Raw genomic sequence first — 14,859 nt, 5'->3', positions numbered from 1 at the left:
CTTCCCACTGCAAGCACCCTCATCTCTTTGACTGGGGGCCTTCTCTAGCCATGGAAGCCTGCTGAGCCTCTGCTCAGGGCCGACCAGAGTGCCAGGGAGTTAACATCCTCCAGGAGCTGCCTTCAACCAGTGGCTGAAGCGAACTGGTGGGCAAATAACCCAGCTCCCTTGCCACTTGGTTGGGATAATTTTGAGCCTTGTTCTATAGTCTCCCAAAATGCCCCAAGGGGATTGAGTCCCAGTTGTCCACAGCCACAAACAGCTGGGTAACATTCTTTACTGGTTTCCTACTCTTTCTGACTCACACTCACTCACCACTCCCCTACTCCCCATTCCCCCTATCACCTTCTAAATGAACCACTTGCACTCACATCCTTGTCCCTGGGGCCTTCTGAGAGAATCTAACGAACCAGGGCCTTTACTAGAGTGGAAAGAAGGGCTCGCCTGTGTTTCCTGAAAAGATTCTGGGGAGGAAGAAGCTACAAGACTTGGAAGTTTATTGGCTGTGGGTTAAGGGAGAGGAAGAAGGCAGTGTCACCTACAGTTTTAACTAAGAAAATGTAGATGTCATTTATAGAAAAATGGGAAGTTAGGAGAAGCATTAGGAGTTTCCATGAAGAGGTAAAAGAGTTTACTTTGGGACATTGTGAGTTTGAAGTACTGACAGAACATTACTTATAGAACTTGGGAATTTGCATCTGGAGCCCAGGAAGAAGGAAGAGACTGGAGACTCAGGTTTAGTCGCTGCTTAGAGGTGGTTGATGAAGCTGTGAAGGTAGACCAGACCTCCAGGAATTGGGTATTGACCAGAGAATGAGCAGGTGCAGGCCTACAACAAAACTTATGGAAATGAATTCTCATATTTGGGGTTGTGGGGAGAATGACAGGAAATGGAAAGCCAGCAGCAGGATGAGAACAGGACGAAGCCATCACGGAAGCTAAGGGAGCGGCCAGCAGGCGGCAGATCGTGCCGGAGAGGCTCTAGATGCGCTGAGTTTCAGAGTTCTGGCAGCTTTGATCCACACCAGCATTATCAGTTCCCAACTTAATGTAATCCACTGGGAGAAAAACATTTAGGGAAAAATAAGCTCCTATGTCTGAGCGTACCAGATATTGATTTGCTTACTAAATACCTCATGGAACCCTAGTGCTTTACAAGAAGTAGTTTACTTATTACAAACATAAACTCCAAGCTCTGCTACTCTGTGACCTTTGGCAAATTACTCAACCTTGCCGAGCCTCAGTTTCCCCACTTGTAAATAAGGAACGAGGTGCTATTTCTGGTCCTTCCTGGAACTAAAATTCTCTGATCCTAATAATTTTCCATAGGCCATTTTTCTCATACCCTAACTCTGTGTGTATGTACATACATGTACACACATACTTCACTTGAAGCCTGCATAACAAGCGTATGTGTTGGTGATTGTTTATAAATAATACAGAAATTTAAAAACTATGCAGCGTGAATAAACTCACGTGTAGTAAAAATGCCAAGTAGGGATGATCTTTTTCACCGGAATTCTTGTGACAAATTCTGCAGTCACTATGAATGAGACTGGTAGTAGATATTATTCTGTTTAGATTTTACATTGAATTTGTGCCCCTCAAATGCATTTAATCACAAAGTATTTTTGGAAGTATCTCAGCTTCGTCACTTACTAGCTGTTCAGGAGTTTACAGGAGTTGCTTAACCTCTCTAAACTCAGTTTTCTATTAAAAACTCAGTTTCCTAAGTATAATAATAGGATCTTCCTCAGGGTTTTGTGGACACAAATTTAATCATTCAGTAAATGTTAGCCATTGTGAGTACCGTCAGGTTAACATTTGTCTTTTGGTGAGCTTTATATTTGCAGATCTCAGAAAGATGGTAGTAGGCAATAGGAGTGTTTTAGCCTTGAGTTTAGGTGGAGGCATCAGTGAAAATTGTAATTTCCTCAGACTACTCATTAGTAATTGAACGGTGGGTGGCACATAAACTTCCAATCATAGTTTACTGGAATATTACAATCAGGGTGGTACACATAACTTGTTTTGGTATTTTTACTAGAGTAATAAAAGGGTTATCAGATTTCTCTCTTTGTTATTAAATTGCTGGTTATTTTATCTCACATATACTTTATTCATATATACACTCTCACATACATTGTACAGACAGGATTGCCCTCTGCTCCCAGATCTCAAATAAAGCATCTGTGAAGCTTTTCTGCTGGAAACAGAGCCCTTATTAATGAAATTCACATGAAAACCATTTGTTTTAATGCATTATGTATTAAGACATAATCAGCTTTACATATTTTAACATTTTAAGTGTCTGTTTTCAGTGTAGCACAGCTGGGGTTATATGGAAATATTATTGAAAAAGAAAATATTTAATTAATAAAGCACACTGGATGTTGCTTTATCTAGAGTGAAGGCAGTGCCAGAAAATCACACTCCTTCATTGGTAGACAGCACTCAAGATAGAGAAAACAGCTCCCCAGTAAGAAAGGAGTCACAATTTAAATTTTTTGTGGTATTGTTGGAAAGCCTTTTTTGGTTGCTTGATTGTGTTTTTTAATAAGAATTACTTTGGCTTTGGCTTTGTCAGGCATAAGTTGTTGTTTTTTTCCTACAAAAAGGTGTGATTCTCCACTTTTTCTGCCTAAATTGACTCTGTTCTTGTTTAGTTAGAGACACATTTGAGTAGAGTACTGCATATCTGTTTAATTTGAGGTATTTGTATTGGTCTTGCCCCATTTTCGTCCAGGCTTTCTTGCATGATCAGAGTCTTTTGTTAGTGCCATCTCAAATAACACTGACCCTAAATGGCATATATGTGTACTGCAAGACAGGAAAATGATAAATTATCATGACTCATAGTATGTGCAAACAAAGGTCATTTTCTCGTATTTATGACTTCTTGCTCTTTTTTACAATTCTGCATTATACAAATGATGAACCTCCTGATTATAATTTTTGTGCTTTACCTGTCATTGCTTGCAGACGCCAAGGACTTACTGTTGTGCGAACACTGAAGACTTGGAGACGGTCATTCAGCATGTTCACAGTCTGTACCCTTCTGCTCCATTCCTGGCAGCAGGAGTTTCAATGGGAGGGTAAGGTTTTTCCTTTCTAAAATGTCCAAAAGGGAAGTGGTGCTAGCGAGTGCCTCTTTCAGACGACTGTAAGCTGCATGGGCATTTAAATGTTTGATTATTTTTATCATATTTCTCCACATGTGGCTGAATGGATGAAGGAATTAATTCAGGTAAATTTTAATATTTTCCTTGACTACTGGTCTCTGTGGTGAGAAGTATACAAGTACCTCCTCGAGGTGCTTGGGGTTTTGTGAGCCCGAAGGCTTGTCCGAACCCCATGGAGTTGATTTCTATCACTGGGTGGCAGCCACGTTGACCTTCAGATTCCCTGATGTATTCCCAGCCATCACTGCCACCGTGTTCTCCAGGACCATTCAGGAAGCTGAACTTGTACCATGACTTTCATCACTCCAGTTGTAGAAATAATTATTATTGCTCTCTCCAACTGAAGGGGCCTTCAAAACAGTTTTTCCCCAGGTGGTGTTTTTCTTGTTTGTTTTGTCTTGTTTAGTTTTGTTGCTGGGCAAATGGACCTTCCCTAGAATGCTCTCCTAGAAACTGTGAAATGCTGTTTGTAACCCCCTACTCCAGCTGCTTTTTTAAGCAAATGAATATTTTAATTGGTGCTGCTTGCATAGGGGCTTTTTTGGACCTTCTATGCCATGTATATATTTATATTTTATATTTATATACTTAGGCTAATTGTTTAATCTTTTTGTTGTAGTAACAGTGAGCTTAATACAATCCAAAATTTTTATTATATGGCATTTTGCTATGCTTAGATTACCTAAAGCATTGTCCAAAATCAACAAACACATGAGATAGAAAATGCTATATTTTTCTTAATTTTGTAATTGATTTATCTGTCATTTCAGTTTTTAGAACATTTTAGGAGCATGTTTACTTGAAAATGAACAGCTTTACAAATGATAGGCTCTAAAAAATCGGCTCTAACAACAGCTTTTTAGATTCTGATAAACATAAAACTAAGAAGAAAAGAATACGTTTCTTACATTAGCATGGAAGGTCTGACTTGACCTACTAAAGGAAGAAATCTGAATCACCGCAGAAAACCCAGGCAGAATCTGTGAATTGTGCTTAAAGGAAAGGATTTCACTTCTCTTTCCTTTGCCCCATAATGAGAACCTTAAAGGACAAGGTGCCCAGGTGAACTTTCTTCCTTTAATCATATAAATTCTTTACTTTTTAAAAAGCCAGACCTTACATAAACAGGCCCAGATTCTCTGTTCAGAGGTTCCTGGGAAATGCCTATTCTTGTCGAACTGAAGCCTCAGTGCGAACTTGACCGTTAGCCTCTGCAGCTTGTTGAATATTAATGTCTTGTAAATTGTTCAAAGGAAGTACCCCTTCTAGTTGCCTAGCACTGTGACATGTTCCCAAGTGGGTTTACCACTCGGGGATGTGTTTTACAGCTTGACACATTTTTCTTTTTGGAGATGTAGCAGACAGAAGCATCTGTCAAAGATCCTTATGCCCAGGTTGGGTAATCTCCAAGCCTGTGATGCCTGGGGCCAAGTAAGGGTTTTGAGACAGAACTAAGTCTAGCCAAGGAATCCACGCTGCTCTAGACTCAGTCGGATTCCAATCTCCCAATGAGTTGGTAAACTAGCTTCAAAAATGTATAGAAATTCCCAAATATATATAAAAGTAAGAAGAGTATAATGACGCCTCATATATACTCATCACCCAGCTTCAATGACTATCAACTCAAGGATAATCTTGTCAGTAGTACCACCCCCCCATTCCCTCTCAACTCTGATTATTTTAAAATAAATTTTAGACATCATTTATAAAGATTTCTGTAGGTATCTCTAACAGGTAGAGTCTCTTAAACAACAACAACAACCCATCACAATACTTGATTACATTTGAACAAAACTAACAATAAGGGGCTTCCCTGGTGGTGGTAGTGGTTGAGAGTCCGCCTGCCGATGCAGGGGACTCGGGTTCGTGCCCCGGTCCGGGAAGATCCCACATGCCGCGGAGCGGCTGGGCCCGTGAGCCATGGCCGCTGAGCCTGCGCGTCCGGAGCCTGTGCTCTGCAGCGTGAGAGGCCAAAACAGTGAGAGGCCCGTGTACCGCAAGAAAACAAGCAAACAAACAAAAAAACTAACAATAATTCCTAAATATCATCAAATATTCAGTCAGTATTTCATTTCCCCATCAGTCTGTTGGCTGGTTTTTACAGTTTGTTTGAGGCAGCAGACAGCTAAAGTCCACATACTGAGATTGATATGTCTCTTAAATCTCTTAATCCATGGGTTATCTTTTCTCTCTCTCTCGCTCTCTCTCTTTTTTTTTTTTTTTTTTTTTTTTGTGAAAATGGAGTCTTTTTCTTGCCAAAGTAAGACAGCTTTTTGGGGGGTAATGTCTTGACATTATTTTGCTCCTGAGTAATAACTAAGAAGCATCCCCACCTACTCGGTCATAGCTATTCCTGGTCCTTCCTACTCCTGAGGTTCACTTCCAACCCTTTCAATTTGCCTATTACATCAGACTCAAAAATCTCTGACCTCCAGCCAAAGAATAGGGCCACCAAAACTAGGACCCTAGAATGACCCTTTTGCAGGAGAGTAAGCATTATCTTCTAAATAGCTTAGTGAACCACAGTACTATAAACCAGGAATACAGTCATTAATGAAGAGTTGTTTTCAAGAACGAAATCTCCAGCCTGAGCTCTCAGCCCTGGATCAGGAAATCACTGAAGTAGTTTCTGACACTACGGAAATGCTGAAGCTGTTGGCCTTTGGCAGTCTGTCTAACCTACAGTCACTCAGCCTACAGTTGGGATGAATTTTAAAACACCACATGGAGCCATGTGAATCTTTCTGCTGTGCTGTCATATTTTCAGTAAACCTTGGACAACAGCAACAAAAACAACAACAACAAAAACCATGAAATCTCCATTTTTAATCTAAAATCTCATCACATTCACTCTGTAAATGGATTTTTTTCCATGTGGGTTGTATAAAAAGAATTAGAGAATTTTTACTCATTTGTCCTATTTCAGAACCTGGGCAATTGGAGAAATAAAGAATGGAAAATATGAGAAACAGAATTTAGGCTATCATCCTTTCTCTTAGTTGGCAATGTCAAACTTAGATTTCTGACATTACTGCAGGTTAAACTCCATTCTTGTCCCTCTTACCAAAATAGAACTAGAGTAGAATCAGGAAAATTGATAAAATGAAAGGAAAATATGTGATAGGAGATAAGGACAAATAGCAAGAGGGAGTAGGGAGAGAAAACAAGTGACTTTAGGGGCCAACTGCTCTGCCACAATTCAGAAAGTCTAACTCTAGACGAGGGAGCCCTTACAAACTTGCTGTAGGGTACAAGGATGCAAAGGCAACCGGAATGGCCACCCAGACCAATTACTCAGAATCTCTGAAGGTGAGACCCAGACGTCGATAATAGTTTTAAAAACTCCACAGGTGATTCCAACATGCAGCCACATTTGAAAACCACTCCTTCTGTGATCTTTCATCTATGCCAAGCCTTGGCAAACCACAGCCTGGAGGCCAAATCTGGCCAGCTGTCTGTTTTTGTACAGTGCAAGAGCTAAGAGTGGTTATTATATTTTTTTAATGGTTGGAAAAATCAAAACTATTTCATGACATGTGAAAAGTATATGAAATTTCAATATCCACATCTAATGTTTTATTGAAACATGGCCATATCCATTTATTCACGTATTGTCTATGGTTGCTTTCAAATTATAATCACAAGGTAGTTGCAACTGAGATTGTAGGGCCACCAAAGCCCAAAACATTTACTTTGTGATCCTCTATAGAAAAAGTTTGCCTGAAACACCCCCACGTATTAAATTAAACACTCAACTGGAGGCTGGGGCCCAGGGAATTGCAAATTTTTAATAAATCCCCAATATCATTTTGAAAACAACAAAAAGAAAAACCACTCTTACGGTGGCTTTTTCTTATGTTTTACTTCATAGAAAGGTACACATGTAAGTAATAACTGTATGCTTTGTCCCATTCTGAATATAGCTGACTGCAAGATAAATAAATAGGTGAATGTAAGGAAAGAATAGAGATACTTGCATGGTTTTCCAAGATAAAGGACTTGGACACTGGTTTATATTTTTCTTCTCCATAGTTAAAGTCCACAATTAGAAATGGGATGTCTTGAGAGAGACAACAAATTCATCACTTGAGTTTTCTGTCTTTTCTCATTTTAGAATGCTGCTTTTAAATTACCTTGGCAAAATGGGGCCAAAAACTCCTTTGAAGGCAGCTGCAACTTTTTCAGTTGGTTGGAATACTTTTGCTTGCTCGGAGTCATTGGAGAAACCACTGAACTGGCTGCTTTTTAATTACTACTTGACAACGTGCCTCCAGTCTTCCATTAATAAGTGAGTCATCTTTAACACCTGATGTCTGCAAACTCTTTGGATTACGTGCCACAGTAAAATGTTTTCAAGCATAACACTGCTAATATATGTATATTTATGTTTACATTATATGCATTTACTACTGCACCAAAATATTCTATTGTCAATATATACAAAAATAAAAAGATTTTAAGTATAAGCTAAAAATACAGATAAAAGCTCTGTTTTCTTTCTGTACCCCAGTGGATTACCTTGTACAACCTCTAGGCTCTGTGCCCCACTTGGAAGATCACCATTTCATCACTGTTCTAAATTATTCTAAAAGAATAAAAACATTAGTCTCAAATGTGTTGAATAACATTATGGGCTATTTCCCTGGATTTTCTACTTGTTGCTAATCTTATTAGTACCTAATTCTCCCCTAGGTAGTAAGTAATGTATTAAGTGTTTTTAGAGACGAATAATATGATTTCTAAGCATGTGTTATGAACATAGTATGTTTTAGTGGCTTAGGAGAATGCTTCTAAAACATGGATATTCTCAGCCCCTACAGTTCTTAACATTACCAAAATATTATCTTTGCATTAGTTTTTCTGAAATTGTTTAGGTATCTTCTAACAGTTAAACAGTGTGGCAACAAAGAACATGGGATGTTTCTGTTTATTTTTTGATAACTGTTACCATGCATTTTTAAGTGAATTGACAAATTTAAATATAAACTCTAACTAAAAAGTACAGTTAATTGCGCATAACTTAACTGAAAACCATAGTTACCCCGAAAGTTGACATTAGACACTGCATTAAACTTAACCTATTTTGGGGAGTTCTCTGGTGGCCTAGTGGTTAGGATTCTAGGCTTTCACTGCCATGGCCCAGGTTCAATCCCTGGTCGGGGAACTGAGATCCCGCAAGCCATGTGGCATGGCCAAAAATTAAAAAAAAAAAAAAAAGAAAGAACAATATACATTCCTTAATTAAAAAGTACTTTATTAAAAAAAAACTTAACCTATTTGTTACATTACAGATGTTGACTATAAAATACTGCTAAAAATACTACAGAATCGTATTTTTATTCATGGTCACTGAAATGGGGGACAGTAGCAAGAAAAAGGAAGAGAATGATTTGAATTAAAATATAGGTTATACAAGAAGAATAACCAACATTCAAAAATAAGTATACAACCTAGATGGGTGGGATGGGGGGCCGTGGGAGGGAGGTCCAAGAGGGAGAGGATATATGTATACATATAGCTGATTCACCTCGGTGTACAGCAGAAACTAACATTGTAAAGCAATTATACTCCAATAAAAAAAATTTTTTTTAAGTATACAAAAATATAAATTCTAATTTTCAATATAGCAATTTAAAAAATAAGATAAATCTTCAGTTGATTTACCCAGTTGAAAGCTTCTGGCTTAAGTGAGGCCTTTTTGGCCAAATTGGCTTAATAGCATTGGTGTGTAGGTGCAATTTGTTATGAAACAACACTTTCATTTATTATTGTTATTTTGTTTATTATTACTGGTTCCTTCTTCCTCAATTAAGAAAAAGTACTTTTAGAAAATGTCTTCATGTACTTCAAATACTGTATGATATCACTTATGTGTAGAATCTAAAAATTACAACAAACTAGTGAATAGAACAAAAAAGAAGCAGACTCACAGAGAACAAACTAGTGGTTACCAGCGGGGAGAAGGAAGTGGGGGAGGGGCAATATAGAGGTAGGGGATTTTTAAAAAGGGGATATAATATAATAAAATCATGTATGTGAAACTTTTGAAAATTGTAAAGCACTATAGAATTTAAAGAATCATTCAATAAAAAAAATAAACTTTACAAAAAGTCTTCAGGACAAATATCAATGTATTCCTGCCATGTCTAATTAAGTAAATATTTATTGAGTAACAACTTTATTCCCTGTTCTAAGTTACTTATAATTATGTATTTTAGGTATGTTTGAGATGGGAATGACCTTAATTTTTTACTTTTGAAATTCTTTTTTTCCAGGCACCGGCATATGTTTGTAAAACAAATTGACATGGATCATGTCATGAAGGTAGGAAGGAAACTTTACATAATACATTTATTTCCTTTTTTGATTCCAAGAATAAATATAATAGGTTTTTGTTTTTCAGGCTAAATCCATAAGAGAATTTGATAAGCGATTCACTTCAGTCATGTTTGGCTACCGAACAATTGACGATTATTATACTGATGCCAGTCCAAATCGTAGACTGAAATCAGTAGGGATTCCAGTGTTGTGTCTGAATTCTGTGGATGATGTTTTTTCACCCAGTCATGGTAAACTTAACATCTTTGTATACATTTTGACATGAATTAACTGTTTTAAAATATTTTAGGAAGGGCTTCCCTGGTGGCGCAGTGGTTGAGAGTCCGCCTGCCGATGCAGGGGACACGGGTTTGTGCCCCGGTCCGGGAAGATCCCACATGCCGCGGAGCGGCTGGGCCCGTGAGCCATGGCCGCTGAGCCTGCGCGTCCGGAGCCTGTGCCCCGCGACGGGAGAGGCCACAGCAGTGAGAGGCCCGCGTACCGCAAACAAAAACCAAAAACCAAAAAAAAAAATATATATATATATATATATATTTTTTTTTTTTAGGAAAATACAGTAATAAGAAACGTCAGTCATATAATGTTTTCTACTGTGATAAACAGAAAAAAACCCCTTGATACTCATAATTTAGTATCTAAATGTCTCAGATCACTTTAAACGTCTTCATAGACCCTTATCTAGTCTACTGTGAGAGCCTCAGAACAAATTATGACTCAATATTTTGTTTGTTCTCATTTTTACAACTTTTCCTTCTTATAAAATAACTGTTCTTTGGACAGACTATGTTTACAGTATCTTTGCCTCAAGAGTACATTGTCGGGCTTCCCTGGTGGCGCAGTGGTTGAGAGTCTGCCTGCCAATGCAGGGGACACGGGTTCGTGCCCCGGTCCGGGAAGATCCCACATGCTGCGGAGCGGCTGGGCCCGTGAGCCATGGCCGCTAGGCCTGCGCATCCGGAGCCTGTGCTCCACAATGGGAGAGGCCAAAAAAGTGAGAGGCCCCCGTACCAAAAAAAAAAAAAAAAAAAAAAGAGTACATTGTCATCACTTGCCTTTTCTTCCTGAGGGTTTTTTTTTTTTAAGAGTAACTTCTACTGTTTTTATTTTTATTTATTTATTTTTGGCCATGCAGCTTGCGGGATCTTAGTTCCCTGACCAGGGATTGAACCCATGTCCCTTAGGAGGGGGGAAGCACGGAGTCTTAACCACTGGACTGCCAGGGAAGTCCCTTATTCCTGAGGTTCTTATACAGAAGGCTTTGGAGTTTTTTCCCCCTTTTAACCTAGAAGAGAGCTTGAGACTTTATTAATATGATGTCCTTGGATAACTCAATGAATGTAGCACATTCGGACTATAAGGTCATATTTGAAGGGAAAGTGTCTGTTTTCCCCCGGATACTATATAAAAGAAAATTATGCCCAAATTAACTTCCTTGTTCTCCTAATTCAAGAAATACGGAATTTTGTAACAAAGATCTATGTGGATGTGTTCATACATTAAAGCAATATAAGACGCCTAGAAGTGATCATACTGTCTTAAGGATAAGTAGACTTGACCTCTAATTTTTTTCTAATGAAATTTCATAAAGCTTTTTATAAAACTTTTTTCCTTATTTCTCCCTTAAATACTTTTAAAACATTTTCCCCAAGTACTTCATTTTAAAAAATTATTTTGAGTACAAACACAGCACGTACGTATTGCCAAAATTTCAGAAAATCCCCAAAGTATGTTTTAAAAAAGTCACTTACCGTCTCTTTAGGGGATATCATTTTAATGTGTGATTTATGATTAAATCACAGGTAATTTTAGATGACTGGAACTTTTGGTCTTTGACCACAAATCAAAAAATTAAACTGTGAACTTTTTTTTTTTTTTTTTGGCCTCTGCGTGCAGCCTTGTGGGATTTTAGTTCCCCCACCAGGGATTGAACCCGGGCCCTCAGCAGTGAGAGCACGGAGTCCTAACCACTGGACAGCCAGGGAATTCCCTTAACTGTGAACTTTAATAATCAGTCGAATTACATGGAGATTGTTTAGCCTATTTTCATTGGATTAAGGAAGTTCAGTATTTCTCTATTTTTATATTTCATGGACCCTTCTTCCACCAACAAAAATTTCCCAGCATTTAACTTGTCTTGACCCACTTGGTTGAAGTTTAAGCTCACTATTTCTTATTCTTTCCCAGCCCTTAAAATCATCTTGCCACATTAAAGTAGTAGACAGTTGTCTGCATTCTGAGAGCACAGGCAGCCAGCATCTTTCACATGACTCGAATGGCCCAGCCTTTCGTTCTTCTGATATGACTGTAAACTATCAGTGTGTTAGAAATTCCTGACTGTATCCAGAGTGTGAAATTGGGGCTCTTAATAATTCCATTAGAGACAAATGAAGCACTCATAATCTAAGCCCTTAGTGTAAGGTGAAAAAGGAAAAACATAAATAGTATCAGTCATTTCACCTGCCCCTTAAGTTCTAACACCTGATCCCAAGATAGATGTTCTGTTTTAGGTGTAGCTAGATAAGGATGTGAGTTCAGGACCCATTTAGGACAAGGACTTGACTTCCTAGGCCTTGATTTAGGTTCTCTAGGTTTATTCTTCAAGGAATGGAGTGAGAGGTCCAATTTATTTTTCTTTTTGCTGTGCCCTGCAGCTTGTGGGATCTTAGTTTCCCAGCCCTCGGCAGTGAAAGCACGGAGTCCTAACCACTGGATGGCCAGGGAATTCCCTGAGAGGTCCAATTTAGATCATCTAAACATGCAGTTTGGGGCCCTCAGCAGCTCTATCTTCAAAGGGTCTCAGTTGTCCTATAGTGTGTCAGCTTCCTTTCCTTCATTGGAAGGGTAGGGAGATCTTACCTTTAATGAACTCATTTACCCCTAAGACTCTACCCAAGATACGAAGGTCTAATTACTGGATCAACCATGTTATCTTAATTAGGGATTAGGGATGTAAGATTTAGCAGTATCTGAAATCAAAACACTTCTCATGCCAGGTCGTGATCCATTATAGATCTTAAATCAAAAGGTTTCACTGTTTGAACTCTAAGCCTGAGGGGAAAATAAAAATAAAACAACTTTAACTCATGTCCTTTAAAGTTTTTACTCAGCATAATTTTGTAGAGCATTTGAAGAGACTGTCCTTATTGGAGGATTATTTAAATACAGCAATTATATTTTCAAAATAAAGTTTTTTTCTCCTGCCTATAAACAGAAATTCAGAGAAGGAAAAAAATAAATAAAATAAAATAATCACCAGTGTTTTACCACCCAAAGATAAACACTGTTACCACTTGAGAGTATTATATGCCATTCTTTTTTGCTATCTATATGTTTTTAAAAATCATATGTATAATTTTGTATCCTTAACAGCCACCAATTGGCCTCAGGAATCTAACTTCATGTAAAGTTAACCAAAGTCATACATAATGAATGTATAACTCTCACAAAGGTGATAAGATTAGTTTGGGTTTTTTTCTTGGTGTAGCACCTAAGTGGAAATCTTATAACATAATGTAAGTATTCACCATTTCTTGAATTATTTAATTTCTCAAAACAAGACTGGGCCTATACTTTTGTGTTGTGATTGATTACTCGATTGATTCTTCCAAAATTGCTGGTCCAGTATATAACTGTGAACATGAACTGTTATAAGAATATAGGTGGTTGATACAAATTAGTCAGACTTATTCCATTAGCCATACTCATTATGAATATTTATTTGTTTAATGATGTTTTGATTTATAATGATTGGAAATGATAAAGGCACATACTTTTCCTAACAAAAACTGTTAATAATTATATATTTTTCTCTCTCCTTCCCTTCTCTTATCCTCCCCCCGCCTATTTTTTGTCAAGCTATTCCAATAGAAACTGCTAAGCAAAACCCTAATGTTGCTTTGGTCCTTACTTCTTATGGAGGCCATATTGGTTTTCTGGAGGGAATCTGGCCAAGACAGTCCACTTACATGGATCGAGTCTTCAAGCAGTTTGTGCAGGCCATGGTTGAACACGGACATGAACTCTCTGGCATGTAGTTCTTCAGGTGCATTTTGTCTAAACCACCGTATAAAGGCAGCTCAGCTTACTGCACAAATCTTAATTACTGTATATAAAGCAAATTAGCCAGCAGGTGGTGAAGAGGTCCAGAATGACATGCAAAAACTACTTTTTGGAGTAACAAAACAACTTTGTAGCAAGAAATAAAATATAGATTTAGACTGTAACTTATGTAGATTTTATTTTTACTATGCCTTACCAAGTATGACCTTAAATAAAGTAGTACAAACATGGAATTGCACTTAACCAAAACTATTGTGTAAAAAGATTTTAATTCCTCAGGGTTTTAATTTGGGCTAGTATTATTTTAGATAATTTATTTTAGGTGATTTATGGTACTTTAATAATTGTAATAGGACTTGACTTTATTTATTTGAATGTAAGTTATAAGTTGGCACATTCATAAGGGTATTTATACCTAATGATGGTAACATGAAAACTGAAATAAGATAAAATACAATGTGCTAAATCTTTTACGTATTTTAACTTTAAAAGGCAAATGCAACAAATGTTAGACTTCTATACATGTTCTTTTACTCTAATAATATTAAATTAAGGCTGACTTATGTTTTATAATGATTATAGTTCACATGCTTATTTTTTAAATAGTGTATGTGCATACTTATATATCATTATATTAAATTCTACCATTTTAAATTGTTTCTTTGTGAGATTTTATCCACAAAAAAGTAATCCCTAGAGTAATTTGTGATTTCATAAATGCATTAGTAAGAAATATTACAACTGTATTGTTTCAGTTTCCAGAATATTGGGCTCCCACCGTTCGTACCAATTAAAAATACTTTCAGCTACAGGAAACCCATCTAACAGTGATTTAGGAATAACAATATTTAATTATCTTGCATCACAAGAAGTCTCCATGTAAGCAGTCTCCAGATGTAGGTGTTTGTCATTTATCAGTGTCATCAAAGATGCAGGCTCTTTCTGTTGCCACATCCCTAGCAGGCAGGGTAGCCAGTTATCTCCTAGACACAGGATGGCTGCTGCAGCTCAGACATCACATTTGTATTCAGAGAAGAAAAAGGCAGAAGGAGTGGGGCCAGACACATCTGCCCTTTTGGGAAAGTGAAAGCTTTCTCAGAAGACTTGCACTTATATCTATTGGCCAGACCTGTGTCACATTGTCACCCTGGTTGACTGGGAGGCTGGCAAATCAAGTGTGTAGACTTTTCCAATTGTAGTGGAGGCAAGCAAGGGGGAGGGGATTGGTAGTGGTTGATGGGCTATCCAGGCAATAGTGTTATCTTCTATACCATTCAAC

General features: G+C 37.7%; 1 protein-coding gene across 2 annotated transcripts in view; it reads left to right on the top strand.

The window, feature by feature from the left end:
• Positions 1-14,485, top strand: part of ABHD3 (abhydrolase domain containing 3, phospholipase) — a 38,606-nt gene extending 24,121 nt beyond the window's left edge. Inside the window, exons 5-9 of one of the 2 annotated variants that reach the window (XM_027127583.1) lie at positions 2,983-3,095; positions 7,297-7,470; positions 9,458-9,506; positions 9,586-9,751; positions 13,377-14,237. In XM_027127583.1, coding sequence (XP_026983384.1) covers positions 2,983-3,095; positions 7,297-7,470; positions 9,458-9,506; positions 9,586-9,751; positions 13,377-13,555 — 681 coding nt within the window. In that variant the 3' untranslated portion in view covers positions 13,556-14,237. Of the gene's footprint in view, positions 1-2,982; positions 3,096-7,296; positions 7,471-9,457; positions 9,507-9,585; positions 9,752-13,376 lie in introns of both variants that reach the window. The other variant, XM_027127584.1, reaches the window with a different exon arrangement.
• Positions 14,486-14,859: the final 374 nt, after the last annotated feature.

Source organism: Aethalodelphis obliquidens, unplaced genomic scaffold (genome assembly GCF_003676395.1).
Source record: "Aethalodelphis obliquidens isolate GAN/ISIS:26980383/991018 unplaced genomic scaffold, ASM367639v1 scaffold32, whole genome shotgun sequence".
Taxonomy (NCBI): Eukaryota; Metazoa; Chordata; class Mammalia; order Artiodactyla; family Delphinidae; genus Aethalodelphis; species Aethalodelphis obliquidens.
The sequence above is the reverse complement of the archived record's forward strand: the minus strand, read 5'-3'. Positions and strand labels throughout refer to the sequence as shown.